General features: G+C 39.2%; 1 protein-coding gene across 1 annotated transcript in view; it reads right to left on the minus strand.

Annotated features, from left to right (window-relative positions):
• Window positions 1-15762, minus strand: part of TARBP1 (TAR (HIV-1) RNA binding protein 1) — a gene marked incomplete at its 5' end in the record, with an annotated part of 69911 nt that extends 54149 nt beyond the window's left edge. Inside the window, 8 exons of the mRNA XM_010860131.1 lie at window positions 1677-1773; window positions 2402-2537; window positions 5480-5577; window positions 7473-7525; window positions 8572-8720; window positions 10842-10911; window positions 13299-13396; window positions 15378-15762. Of these exons, the coding sequence (XP_010858433.1) occupies window positions 1677-1773; window positions 2402-2537; window positions 5480-5577; window positions 7473-7525; window positions 8572-8720; window positions 10842-10911; window positions 13299-13396; window positions 15378-15762 (1086 nt within the window). The remainder of the gene's footprint in view (window positions 1-1676; window positions 1774-2401; window positions 2538-5479; window positions 5578-7472; window positions 7526-8571; window positions 8721-10841; window positions 10912-13298; window positions 13397-15377) is intronic.
• Window positions 15763-15765: the final 3 nt, after the last annotated feature.

Here is a 15765-nt window from a genome sequence, read left to right on the forward strand (position 1 = left end):
CTTTATTGACTACACCAAAGCCTTTGACTGTGTGGATCACAATAAACTGTGGAAAATTCTGAAAGAGATGGGAATACCAGACCACTTGACCTGCCTCTTGAGAAACCTGTATGCAGGTCAGGAAGCAACAGTTAGAACTGGACATGGAACAACAGACTGCTTCCAAATAGGAAAAGGAGTACATCAAACCTGTATATTGTCACCCTGCTTATTTAACTTATATGTAGAGTACATCATGAGAAATGCTGGGCTGGAGGAAGCACAAGCTGGAATCAAGATTGTCGGGAGAAATATCAATAACCTCAGATATGCAGATGACACCACCCTTATGGCAGTAAGTGAAGAAGAACTAAAGAGCCTCTTGATGAAAGTGAAGGAGGAGAGTGAAAAAGTTGGCTTAAAGCTCAACATTCAGAAAACTAAGATCAAGGCATCTGGCCTCATCACTTCATGGCAGATAGATGGGAAAACAGTGGAAACAGTGGCTGACTTTATTTTTCTGGGCTCCAAAATCACTGCAGATGGCGATTGCAGCCATGAAATTAAAAGACGCTTACTCCTTGGAAAGAGAGTTATGACCAACCTAGACAGCATATTCAAAAGCAGAGACATTACTTTGCCAACAAAGGTCCATCTAGTCAAGGCCATGGTTTTTCCAGTGGTCATGTATGGATGTGAGAGTTGGACTATAAAGAAAGCTGAGTGCCGAAGAATTGATGCTTTTGAACTGTGGTGTTGGAGAAGACTCTTGAGAGTCCCTTGGATTGCGAGGAGATCCAACCAGTCCATCCTAAAGGAGATCAGTCCTGGATGTTCATTGGAAGGACTGATGTTGAGGCTAAAACTCCAATACTTTGGCCACCTGATGTGAAAAGCTGACTCATTTGTAAAGACCCTGATGCTGTGAAAGATTGATGGCAGGAGGAGAAGGGGACGACAGAGGATGAGATGGTTGGATGGCATCACTGACTCAATGGACATGGGTTTGGGTGGACTCCAGGAGTTGGTGATGGACAGGGAGGCCTGGCGTGCTGTGGTTCATGGGGTCGCAAAGAGTCGGACACAACTGAGCGACTGAACTGAACTGAACTGAATAGAAACTGTATGACTCAAAAAACCTAAAATGTATCAATCCAGCCCTTTACAAAAAAGTCTGCTGACCCCTGTTCTCAATAATAGTGTGTTACTGGAGCTCTGTGAAAAAAAGAATAAGGATGTTCTTTGAATGTCAAGTTCCTGGAAGATGTGCAGAAAAAATACAGAGGAAACCAGGTGAAAGATTCCAAGAATAGTCTCCCAGTATGGTCGCAAGCTTCACTACCAACAGGTAAAATGCCTACCAGAAGGGCTCCTTAGAGAACCAGTGCCCAGCATTTTCACTGGGGCACTGGTCACACAGACGCCCTGCGCACGGCACCTACAACTTCAGAGCCCCAGAAGGAAAGCAGTTGTTCAGTGAAGATCACACTGTTTTCATGAGCGCTGCAGGCATGGTACCGGGATGGTGGGAGCCCTCCTGAAATCCAGGTTCCAGATGCCAGCCAAGGGCCAATCTTATGAACAGGGCTTTCTAATGACAGCATCACAGGCCTGCTGTGTAAACTCTTTAACGAACTCCCACTCACTGAGAAAGACTCTCAAACTGAAGTTAAGGTGAGCAAGAAAGATCAGCTTACCACATCTACCAGATTCATGGCGGTCTGGAGGAGATAGCACTGCGCTGCCCCTCTCAGCAGGATCTGATGTGTGATCATGGTGCACTGCAGAACGTCCCTGATGGTGGAGAAAACACACGCACTCCCATGGGCTCAGAGAATACTGTGATCATCTGTAGCTACTGACAACTTGATTTATAATACCTACACTTTCTAACGCAGAAAGTCACTGTCAGGAGAGCTGCAAAGCTATTAAATAAGTAAGGCCTCTAGTAGAGTACAATTTTAATATGAAAAAGAATCTTTAAAAACTAACAAGACACTTTCAAAGCACATTTTGGAAATAATTGGTAATCAATACTGATATTTAATAAAAACACTGGCCTTATTTTTAAAGTGATCAAAATCCAACAGTATATATTATGGCATTTATTAACATTTAAATTAGTAATTCACAAAACAAAGTTAAGTTCAACAGCATGTGGGATCTTAGTTCTCCACCTAGGGACTGAACCTGTGCCCCCTTGCAGTGTAAGTGTGGAGTCTTAACCACTGGACCATCAGGGAAATCCCCATGAATAGATTTTTTAATTTGCTTTTTGCTTCTGCAAAATTAAGAGTGAAAAATCAGGATGCCAATATTAACTAAAACCACTCACCATGGATTAAAGCAGCAGAGAACACTTAATTTACTAAGGAAAGTTATGACAAATAACCACACATGAAGATACACAAGAGAAAATTACCTGAGGGCAAGAAGTCCTTCCATACCCAAGGCTTTACATCTTGGGACGTTTGCCAAAGCCTTGGATAGAAACAAAATGGGAACAGCACACCAATGTCTGCTCGTCATCTTCTGAATAAATTTTAACAGGAAACTACCTGAAAGAAAAAGTTTTAAGACATCATTGTTGCTAACAGGCACATGAGAAGATGCTCAAATCATCAGACACTACATAGGGAAATGCAAATAAAACCATAATGAGATACAACGTCACACCCATTAGGATGGCTCTAATCCAAAGGACAGGTGATAACAAGTGTTAACAGGATGTGGAGGCACTGAAGTCTCAGACATTCCTGGTGAGAATGTAATAGTAGCTCCTCTAAAAATTAAAAACAGAGTTACCATATTACCCAATAATTCCACCCCTAGGTATATAATTAAGAGAAGTGACAGATTATATTCGTATAAAAACTTGTATATGAATAGTCACAGGAGTAATTCATATTAGTAGTTAAAAGTAGAAACAATCCAAATATCTACTGATGAATGGATAAACAGAATGTGAAGTATCTATAATATTATTATTGTATTATTATTCAGCTACAAAAAGGAATGATACATGTTATAAGAGGTTAAAGCGTCTGCCTGGAATGCGGGAGAGCCGGGTTTGATCCCTGGGTTGGGAAGATCCCCTGGAGAAGGAAATGGCAACCCACTCCAGTACTGTTGCCTGGAGAATCTCATGGAGGGAGGAGCCTAGTAGGCTACAGTCCATGGGGTCCCAAAGAGTCGGACACGACTGAGCGACTTCACTTTCACTTTCAAGCAAAAAGAAACCAGACATAAAATAAAAGACCATATATTATATGATTCTTTTTATATGAAATGTTTAGAATAAGCAAATCTATAGAGACAGAAAATAAACTCGTGTCTGACAGAAGCTGGGGGAGATGGAAAATGAGATGATTACTTATGGGCATGGAGTTTCTTTTGGGGATAATGAAAATATTCTGAAATTAGTGGTGATGGTTGTACAAATTTGTGAATATACTAAAAACCACTGAACAATTTAAAAGGGTAAATTTTATGGTGTGTGAATTATATCTCAATAAAGCTGATAAAAAAAAAATCAATGTTATTTCAAATTCATTCCCTTTTAGTAAGATGAGTATTCTAGTATATTGTACATACTCTGATAACAAGCAGTTTTATATATATATGTGTGCACGTGTGTGTGTGTATATATTTTAAGTTAAGATAAAAGATAAATTTTTTACTGTTGGAAACCATTCTTTTGTTGGAGATGTTAAAGAAAAATACCATTGGTATCTGGCCTCTGGAATCTGCAAACAGTAATATTAGCTCTTTCTCACAGGTTATTTCTTATCTATACTACAATTACTCTATTTTGAGACATACAAGGATGGTGCTCTATCCCACTTTCTCTGCTAATATGTGATATCTTAAGGGTCTTTAAGTCACATAGTCAATGAAAATGCCTGTTTCTTCAGATCATCATTGTAGAAATCTTTTAAGAAATCACTTTTAAGAAATCCTTGGACAATCCCAAAAGGATATGACATGTATTTTGTATTTCCCAAAATGCCTAGCCCAAAACCAGATATGCTGAATATATTCACTGGAAATCACTGACATAAAAAAATTACAAAGTAAAACCTATAAGTAGACAGTTTACTTGCCCTCATTCTTGCTGGACTATTTAAGTTCCCATCTTTTGCCTAACGCCTCTCTCACGACACAAGGAAGATGGCAACTGTCAAGCTTCTATTTCTCACTCACTCACCACATAAACAAGGGTCTGTCATGCGTCTGGTACAACCACAAACACCAGGCTCTCAGACTCTGCGGGGTGCTGACCACCAACATCTCACTCACACTGTGATATACACACAGGACATGCCCATGTGGTCAGAAAATTAATCCCCAGGCTATAAACTTCCAAACTCTAGCAAACTAAACAATGGTTCTGGCAGTTACCTTCTCCATTCTAATTTTTTTAAAAGTAACCAAAACAATCAAATTTCTATAAATCTAAGGTTGCGATATACAAACGGCCATCTTTTCCCTTTCTTTCCTGACTTTTGAATACACATTACTATTGGTCACTGTTCATCCTATATGCAGATTAAATATTAATACAAAAGGAAAAAATATATATATTTCATAACCAGGGTCACTTTCTACATCACAAAGCCTAGAATGAAGAAAAGGCTTAGTAGGGGAAATCCTGCTACTCAGCAAACAAAGCAACATGGGTTCCATGCTTTGCTTACCAACGGAGCTCATCAGAAAGAAACACATCCTCAATCCGAAGAAGTGGGACACTTCTAAGATACAAGGTCTTATAAAAAGTTTTCTTCTTGTTTAATCTTTCTAAGTCAGTATGTATAAAGCAACAATTTTGACACAATGGATATTCTGTTTATAACTTTTTCCTAAGCCCAGGTTCCTTTTTTCTTTGACTTATTTTGCTAATTTTTGAAATTGAATAGAGATACTTAGAAAGAATGGCAAACTGCAGTACATATTCCATAATCGCTTCCATGCCACAGATCCCAATACTGGTACCGTGCTATATACAAAGGTGAGAGTGTGTACTCAATTTCAAAGGACACTTGCATAATTCTGACAAAATTTGCATTATCCTGAAAAAAAGGAACTAGTTTGACAATACTGATTATAATAATCCTAGGACTCTCCTCAGAGAAGGCAATGGCACCCCACTCCAGTACTCTTGCCTGGAAAATCCCATGGATGGAGGAGCCTGGTGGGCTGCAGTCCAAGAGGTCGCTAAGAGTCGGGCACAACTGAGCGACTTTACTTTCACTTTTCACTTTCATGCACTGCAGAAGGAAATGGCAACCCACTCCAGTGTTCTTGCCTGGAGAATCCCAGGGGCAGAGGAGCCTGGTGGGCTGCCGTCTGTGGGGTCGCACAGAGTCGGACACGACTGAAGCGACTTAACATCAGCCAACAGCAGGACTCTCCTAGAAGGATGGTGCTTATAATCAACATTCTAAAAAATTTTTTCAATTTAAGCTAATAAGTTAAAAAGAAATTCTTTACTGATACATACTCTTTATTTCTTCTGGAAGAAAAGAAATATAAGTGACTAAAAACTTCTGTAATTTCAGTCCCAATGGAGAAACACTTCCTATCAGCTGGCCTGGGGACCTATAGACAAAGGGGGTTAAAAAACAAATATATAAAATCTACTGACAGTTAAGCATACTGAGACTAAGTGCAATATGGCTCAAGTGTCTTTCAACAATAAAACCATCTTCTTCTGAACCTGCATTTTATTTTTCAGTAAAATCTTAAGAATCCCTCCGATTACAAAAACATCAGGATATTACTGAAAAACTGATGTGAGTTAGTAATGGGTTATACTAAGCAGGCATAGATCTCCTTTTATGACACTTTATCTGACACATATGCATCAACCTTGCCAAACAGTATCATTTTAAGAAAAGTCTAGAAATGGTCGTTTAAAATTATATTTTATTATTTCTAACACATACTCCAATGATTTAATACCTTTAAGTATTAAGCAAAAGACATATGTTAGTAATAAGCCACTTCTGCAGAAGCATTTGATCGCTAACATCTACTAAAGCCACTTTTATTTTTGTTTCTTTTGCTTCTGCCAGGAACATTATCTGTTAACTGAACACACTAGTGTGGGAGCAAACTGAAGGCATTTCATAATAAATGTGTCTGTCAACTCTCAGAAACCACCAAGTTGGTTTTACTGCTCTCCAGCTGTCTGCTTCAGAAAGCTATTCAGTAGTAATGAGTTATTTGAAAAATAAAAGTAATTGACAAATCAAGCATTGATATGCTTTTTTGATAGTAAATAGGACTGAATATTAATGTAACTTAGCACAGGTTGATTTAAAATTTTTAAAGAAGTTGACTGTCAGAGTACTTTCTATCAGAAAAGCAAAAGTGCAAGTGTTAGTTACTGAGTCGTGTCCAACTCTTTTGTGACCCCATGGACTGAAGCCCTCCAGGTTTCTCTGTCCATGGTTTTTCCCAGGCAAGAATACTGGAGTGGGTTGCCATTTCCTTCTCCAGGAGATCTTCCCGACCCAGGGATTGAACCTGGGTCTCCTGCACTGCAGGTGGATCCTTTACCACTGAGCCAGCCACCAGGGTGGCTTGCTCTATTAGAGGTATATCAAACAAAAGACTAGCAAGTATAAACTTAGTTATCAGAATTAGAAATATTAATACAACATAATTTCAAAAGCAAGGGAAATTTCTGAAGATACAATTCAAGAGTACAGATAAAGCTCAAAAAATGAGGAAAGGCACAATGCTGACACTCTTCTCAGTATCAAGCTTGATGAAGCGTAAAGGTATTAAATGAGCAACATGTAGTAGAGAATGGCCTCCACCATCTGACATGGAAAGGGAAATGTTAGAACGAACCCTGTGGTAGTGGACTAGAAATGGGTATACTGGTGTGAACGGATGGTTTTTAATATGGATGGAAGGACAGATGCTGAAATATAGATGGGTGAGTCTGCTCAACAGACAGAGCTAAGAAACAGAAACAGAGATGCAAAGACACATATACATACATAAAGATGCCAATTAAACAAATGTGGTAAAACACTATCATTTAGGGAATGTGGATAAAAGGTAAGTCAGAATTCTCCGTATTATTCTCACAACTTTTCTATAAGTCAAAACTGAAAGTTAAAAGGAAAAAAAAGTGTCAAGTGTTGGTTAGCCAAAGCCACCATAAATTCCAAGAGGGCAGAAGTCAGGAGTAAGGGAAAGAAAGTGCCTATGTGAAGTGTCCTTCCCCAAAACCCAAGAAAGGATGGGTTCAGAGTAGGAAAGAAAAGAAAAAGAGAAACCCCAGATACAACTACTAGAAGGACAAGAAGAATCACAAACCCAGAAGGGACAACATGGTAAGAAAAAGCTGAATGTCTACGAGGCAACATATATTTATCCACCAAATGCATTTTTAACAATCTGGTCATATTTCATAATCAAGTTAAATTTATAATCAAATACATATTACTGCATTGCTGCTAAATAAAATGCATGTTTACCTGCTGTATAGAGAGCTCTCTGAAAGTGCATCCATTAATGGTCCAATGATAAACTAAAAAAAAAAAAAGGAAAAAAAAATCTGACGTTACGCTGTAACTGTAATTTTGAAAAGTCAACTTGCCCTAACTGTACATCCTACGCAGGCCTACTGAAGAGCTGTTATAAGCAATCTCTTATGCTGCAGGCTGATTTATGATAGCCTTGGAGGATACCTTAATCCCAGGTATCAAACCAAACTTTCCAACCTGATAAAAATGTATGGAATACTAAGAGAGCACATGCTGTGCTGAGAAAGAAGAAAGGAATCCAAAGAAGGGACACATGGTAGAAAATAAAGGTAGTGACTAGTGAAAAACAGAAAGATACCCAAGATAAAACTTAAGCCCCTGTACCTGGATGATAAATGGGGAAAAGCATATCTTCGAAAACATTAGAAGACAAAAGCATGCTTTCAGGAAGTGCAAGAAGGCTAGGAGAATGTAGAAAAAGGATGCATACTAAAACACCGTACATGTACGTGGATAATTAGGGACATTTAGGTTACCTCTAAATGACAGGTAAATTACTATTCCTAAGTCTATGATCATCCAACTCATGTCATCATAACAGGACTTAAAATCACAGCTGTAATTCCCACAGGGTCATCACTCTGTGTGATTTCTGACAAGAGGAAGTACACATTCTAATAACATAGCTCAAACAGCAACCCCTGCTCAGTACTGCAGACAGTAATTCACTGACTCAGAACCGGAGGAGTAGCATCACTAGACAAAGAGCAATAATTCAGTGCTTCAGAACCATGGAGAGAGTATCACTAACATACTTCTAGTCCAGGGTTCACACTGCTGACTTTTGTTCAGAATACAGATAACCAAGGACTACTTTTCATCACGGTAATGATGCAGCAGCCTGTCGACAAAGCCCAAGTATGAGAGCCTAGTTTAGAGATATAGGGTTTGTTTTCAGCAAATCTCTGAAGTGTTATTTGCGATTTTCAAGCCCCAGTATGTACTTTTGAAGATCACATAAGATACAACAAATGCCTTCTCCTCTTATCTTCTGACAGAGGGAACAAGGGAAGGGAGAGGGTGCCATTACCTCAGAAATTTCTGGTGAAAATGGAAGAATCCTTGTTTCATACAGTTCCAAAAAATGGGTAACGCCTTCTTTAGTCAGGATTTTATTTTCACTTTCAAACATTCTTTTATAAATGCACAGATGCCAGGATGGGTGAAAGAGCCAGCATCCTGTGAAAATAAACACCCAAAGTTGACTTTGATTCTCACATTACATGGCTCCACATAGACTATATATTCATAAATAAACACACACACAAATACATTAACTTCATTACCACAATCACGTTCAAAGGTGTTTAACTACTGAATAACCAAAATCACTTCAGTATTCGATTTTCCATTTTCAGTTTCATTTAGAAAGACTGCAAGCAAATGTCAGAGTGACTACAGTGTACAAAATTAAATATGATTCCACACACACAGGTTGGAACTTTAGGTATGGGGTGATTTCAACCAATTCTCTCACCTTACTTCAATCCATTTTTCATCTGAAACTGTCCCTCCTCTGTTTAAAACCCTTGAGTGGCTTCTCAAAACTCAGAATAAAATCCAAACCAGGCATGAAACTGCCCCTGACAACTACTCCAGCCTCAGGCCACCCCTCCAGCACCACTAAACTGTGCCTCACTAGTCGGGTGCTCTACCCGCTGGAGCCACTCCCATCTCAGGGCTTCTACACCCAGAGCTGTCTGCTCCACTCTGAGTCAGTCCTAAGGCAGGCCTTGGCTGGCTTGCCTCACCAAGGTATGGCCTTACTAGTATTTCATTGCTGTCATTTTTTTGTCGTCTCTCTAGAACTTTATAATCAAAACCATTTTTTCCTGGAAAACGGACCAAAAATCAAGTGAAAAATAGTTCTTCTGTCTCACCACTTCACCCCAGTGCTCAGTACGTACTGGACACTAAGTATGCATCTATTAAGTAATTACATGAATGAGTGATAAACAAAAAATGAAATAAGTATGTACCTTAGAGATACTCTAACTCTTTTCAAATATCCTTAATATTTTTAGGAAAAAAATTCAGCATTTTAAACTCATGGCATTCTATAAATACATCAGTCCCTTTGTGTGTGTTATTTACATCAAGATGCTTGTTCAATTCTTTGGCAGTGGTAATTTTTCAAAATCTGTCACTGCTATTTGATTTGTTTTGCCGAGAGCTGTGGGCAAAATGTGGTAATAAGAGAATCATTTTAACAGTAAATGCATAAGTGAAGTCACAACAGGATTTAATTAAATTCTAGCCCCAGGTGGGACTATAGATTCTTATGGTCTGTGAAAAATTCTAGTGTATCAGAAAACAACCATAGCAATCAGCTGAATAAAGCTCAATTCCTAAGGGGTCACACTATTAAAGTTGTAATTATCTAAAGCAGGCACTGAAACCCATTTACCTAGGTTAACTCTCATGTGTAAACACGATAATGCAGCATTTCATCATTCATATGAATACAAAACAGCCTGCATTTAGCTGTCTCATTTATCTAAACTTAATTTCGTAAGATAATTTTAGGAAGCTCCATCTTCATTTTATTTCTCCTAAAAAGCCCTCATAATATAGTACTGATTAAGGACTTAAAAACTATATTTAAAATAGTATCTTAGAATTTTCCCTTCCCCAGAAGTCTAACCTACAGAACAATGGCTGAAATGCTAAGAAAGCAACTTTAACAATGAAACAGATATATTAAGAGAACAAAGCTGGAAAGCAGTTAGAATATATAATACCAAACAACGCTTATTAAAAAATGAATAATACACCATACATAAAACATTACCAAAGAGTCCTTATCTTTTAAGGATATATACTGAGATAATTACAGATGAAATGATATGCTGTCTAGGAATATGCTTCAAAATCATTTGATGAAGAGTGAGCAAGTGAGGCCCCATGCAATGTAAGACAGGAACTGATCACTGCAGAAGCTAGGTGATAGGGTTCATCATACAAACTCTTCTCCTTCTGTAAATGTTTGAAATTTTCCATAATCCTAAGTTTATAAAATTACCATGCCTCTAAATTATAGAAAACTCTGCAGCCATTTAAAATTAAATTCTCAAAGACTATTTAAGGACATAGGTAAGTGCACTTGGACATACTGCTGAGTCAGAAAAAAACATTATGAACAATCAATCCACAAGGAAGGTATCTGGAATATTAGCAGCTGTCTCCCGGTAGCAGCGAATTTATATATTCATATAACATTCTCCACAAAGAACAAGAATTAGTTATAAAATAAGGGGGTAAATGATGCATCATAAAAAATCAAAATAAACCAGCCATTACCATTTTCCTCCGACACTGCATATTCAAATAGACCGTTTAGCTTTGGTAAAACTGGCTTTATAACATGTATCTGAAAACAAAAGCAAAAAGCCATAGGAAATGAAAATTCACCTTTAAAAACCAAAGTATTGTTATACATTTATTTAAGTCACTCTTCTGTTCCTCCCCCCACAACCTCCACCCTCCCTGACCCCACCACACCCATGTAAAAAAATGTGCAGAAGGTGCCTGATTTTTCCAGTTTTTAAATCATACAAATTCAAGACTGAGTATGGCAAAGCTAATAAATATAACCTAGAACATAATTACAGTAACATTACATTTATAGAGTATCATAAATTATGTCATGTAATCCTTAACTGTCCTGGGAAGCAGGCAGGGCTGATAACACCAGTATTACAAAGATGAAAATATACTGAAATGCTTTCTCTAGTCACTCAAGTTGTTCAAGGCCACACATTTAGACATAGAGCCAGCTCAGGGTTCAATGCTCTTTTTTCTTAGACTCTTGCAGATACCAGCGTCTAATGTACATATCCTAGAAACTAAAGGCAACTAACTTAAGAGTTTCTTAACAGTGAGGGTGTTATGGATGCACTGATTAAGGAAAACCATAGTTTATATAAATTTGGAAATGTTTTTCGTTTAGTCCGCATCCCCACACCTACATACATTTAGCACATATGAGTACTTCTTTATTTCAGTCAACAGTCAGTGCATCTGGACTGACACCTTACAGTCACTCCATGATGGCTGGTCCCATAGCAATCTGCAGCTTACATACTGGGAACTCCTATAACAAACAGGTCTCCAACTGTGGTCCCTAGAACAGCAGCATATGTGTCTCCTGGGAATATGTAAAATATTTCAATTCTCAGGCCACACCACAGACCTAATAAATCAGAAACTCTGCAGACCAGATCCAGCAACTGATACTTTAATAAGGCACCAGGATGATTCTAATGAATGTAAATCGAAATGTTCATCTCTAAAGAGAGTCCTCCTAACTTAAAAATTCCATGTTCCTACGAAGATTAATTCAAAGTCAACTGAAAATGATTTTTCAGGTTTCTATTCTCGGAACCAAAGAATGCAAAGATGTAAGAACTGAAAGGAAGAAAAGAAAGCCTACAAAATCAAAGGGTCACTATTACGTAATAACAACTGACCTCAGACTTTAAGTAACATTTTCCTCACTGTGTATTTCTTTGGAGATTATTTATAACATAGAGAAACTAAAACCTAACAAACACTTTAGAAGTAAATGTCAAGGGAAGATCAAATAAGACCAAATCCTTTGAATGATAAATTAAGTCAACCAAAGTATTCTTTAATTTCCTGAGTTTACATTGTGTTGTTGTTCAGTCCCCCAGTTGTGTCCACTTCTTTTCGACCCCATGGACTGCAGCACGCCAGGCCTCCCTGTCCCTCCCCATCCTTCCAAGTTGCCCAAGTTCATGTCCATTGCATCGGTGATGTCATCCAGCCATCTAACCCTCTTGACGCCTTTTTCTCCTGCCTTCAATCTTTCCAGGCATCAGGGACGTTACATGAGAGTCAGCTATTCACATCAGGTGAGCAAAAAGTTGGAGCTTCAGTTTCAGTGTCAGTCCTTTGAATGAGTATTCAGGGTTGATTTCCCTTTAGACTGACTGCTTTGATCTCCTTGCTGTCCAAGGGACTCAGGAGTCTTCTCCAACACCACGGTTTGAAGGCATCAATTCTTTGACTCTCTGCCTTCTTTATGGTCCAGCTCTTACAACTGTACGTGATCACTGGGAAGACCATAGCCTTGCCGATAGAGACATTCATTGGCAGAGTGATCTGTCTGCCTTTCAATACACTGTCTAGGTTTGTCATAGCTTTCCCGCCGAGAAGCAACTATCTTCTGACTTCATGGCTGCAGTCACCATCCGTAGTGATTTTAGAGCATTTAGAAGAGGAAATCTGTCATTGCTTCCACCTTTTCCCTTTCTATTTGCCATGAAGTAATGGGGCCAGATGCCATGATCTTAGTTTTTTCTTTTAAATATTTAGTTTTAACCCAGCTCTTTCACTCTCCTCCTTCCTGAGTTTACATTTAACCTTAATCTATGCTGGAAAAGAAAACAGGATTCCCTGGTAGCTCAGATGGTAAAGAGTCTGCCTGTAATATAGAAGATCTGAGTTCGACCCCTAGGTCTGGAAGATCCCCTGGAGAAGGAAATGGCAACGCACTCCAGTATTCTTCCCTAAAAAATCCCATGGACAGAGGAGCTTGGCAGGCTATAGCTCATAGGGTTGTAGAGAGTCAGACACAACTGAGCGACTTCACTCACTCATGCTGGAAAACAAGGTACGCTTGCATTCCATTATGCTATATCCAAGCTGACCTTTCTGTATTGGTTCTACAGAATGTTTGGGGGAAAAAAAGAAACTGCACCTGTACATGATTTGATAAAATATGAAAACACTTACCTGATTTCCTTCGAGAGTTTCCATAATTAAAATATAGTTTTCCCAAAACTTTAGAAGCTCATCTTTTTTCTTCTCAGACCACCAAAACAGACTTGGGCCTGATATGGTTTAAAAAAGAAAATCAGTTTCTAGATTTAGTTCCTAAATAGAAAATTTTATGTTTCTAAACATAAGGAGACAACAATCCACCAACTACAGCAATAACAAAATCCAAAGCCAGCTCAGCCAGTGACTCAACCCCAACAATCTAACAGAGTACCTATCTCTAAGGCATAAATAATTCAGTTGCTACTGAAAAAAAGTAATCTCATTGCCAAGAGATAAAACAGAAAACAAAACCAGACTCAAAGATGGTCCAAAAATAGAACCTACATATACCTGTGATTAGTATGTTAAAGGATCTAATGGAAAAGGTGAACAGGCACAAACAGATGGGGATTTCCAGGAGACAGAAACTAAAAAAGTGTCAGGCGGAATTCACAGAAAAGACATAAAGGACCCTTTGATTAAATTATCAGATACTCAAGGTCTTGAAGGTAAGAACTCCAGGAAAAGAGCTTCGACACAGGATCAGGTGAAGGGAGTCCCCCAGGTAAAAGTGAAGGCAGATCTAAGAATGTCAGTGGTGTTCACAAGGCTGAGCTTGTAATGAGACTTTTCTAAAGTCTCTTCTAGAGTCTCTTTTCTGAAAGTCTCTTCTAGAGACTTCTTCAGGAAAATTTATAATGACTGATGATCTCACTAGTACAGGAAAGATTTAAACGACTAAGAATTTGGGGCTGAATTAGTGGTAAGTATGGAGGCAACCAAACATAAATGACAAATACAAGGAAAACTTGCAGGAAGGAAAAAATAAATCATAGATTACTACATAGATCACTGGTGAACAGTACTTGCATAGTCATAATTTTGTTGAACTCACATTTAATCAAAATTGCAAGTAAGATAATGGGTTTTATGGTATTACTAGATTATGTCAAGATATAGGGATAGACACCAAAATAATCAGCTGAAAGAGGTAAAAGTGGCTGCTCTTTGAAATAAAGGAAATATAGATGGGAGGCAAACATAAGACTATTGCTTATCTTTAAAACTGCAGAATGATTGATGCTTTAAAATAAATAAATTTTAAAATAAAATAAAAATGTTTTCCAGCGACAGCTCTCACTGGATGATCATCAACTTGCGGGCTATTAAAATATCTACTATCTGATTTTAAACGTGTATAAAAATATAATCTACTCACATCTTCAGCGGAACAAAACTCTTTTACTAGTATAAATAAATAAGTAGGCAGCCACAGTTGAAAGGATAGAAATTTTCCATCCATTGAGGCAGTTTTGACTCAATCAATTCATTTTGGACTTCGATAGATCAAAATAAATTTAAATGACTTAAGTGTATTTTCACACATTTCAGTGAACAAACTGATCAATAGTAACAAACCAAACTAAAGGGAGCCCTTGCTATTTTGTCCACTTTTATCCTGTAAAAAACTGGTAGGACGCACAGGCTCAAAATGTAAAATTAATTAATTAATAGCTCATTCTATTAAATCAACTGCAAAAATACCTTCCGCCAAAGGTCGACTTAAGGCCCATATACTTAACTAATATTAATAAATCCCCCTAAGAGAACTACCGAAGGATTGTGATGGGTTTCCCATGACAAAATTCTAATACTCAAGGCTCAATTCGAAGGTCAGTACATGCAAATACTTTTCCTTTCAATTTGATGGGTGCTATCCCTTCTTTTCTATTTGAACGAGCCCACGATATAGTGCAATTTTGGTCTGTTAATATCCTGCTGGACTAGTTCCTAAATTATTCCACGAATGCAGTATTCCACCCGCTCTGGGTCAGAGAATTTATCCTAAATGGGGACTCTTCTAACAGTGCTGCAGTGATTTGCTACAGTTCAGAGAACACCCTCGAGATGAGGTTCCCAAGGTTTATCAGGTTCTATGGGGACCACGAGAATAACCAAATTCTGTACGAATCGCGGAGACAGCACCGGAAGCAGAAAGGCCGGCCTCGCAGAAAGTCAAGTAGGGATGGGCCAGGGAGCAGAGGCAAGTACCGGTTCCTTCGCCGGGGGCGCACGCGCAGTCGGTCCCCAGTTCCGCCGACACCTCCACAGCCCGCTGCAGCAGGTAGCGCGCCCGCTTGCGCGTCAGGGCGTCCTCAGACCAGGCCAGCCCGGCCTGCACCGTGCTCCAAAAGCGCCAGCAGCGCCGGGCGTCTAGGCCCGCCTCGCGCGAGGCAGGCACGCTGTCTGCGCCGGGCTCTGGCAGTAGCTTCTCGGCGAGGGCGCTCAGAATCAGCAGCTGCGACCCGACGCGGCCCGGCCCCTCAGACACCCCGGGCGCAACCAGCCCGCCCCACACAGCCCGCAGCGCCGCCCCGCCGCACCGGCCCAGAGCCGGCAGCAGCCGCCCGGCAACCAGCGCCGCAGCGTCCGGGGACGG

The sequence above is a fragment of the Bison bison genome, unplaced genomic scaffold (assembly GCF_000754665.1).
Source record: "Bison bison bison isolate TAMUID 2011002044 unplaced genomic scaffold, Bison_UMD1.0 scf7180017864462, whole genome shotgun sequence".
NCBI lineage: Eukaryota > Metazoa > Chordata > Mammalia > Artiodactyla > Bovidae > Bison > Bison bison.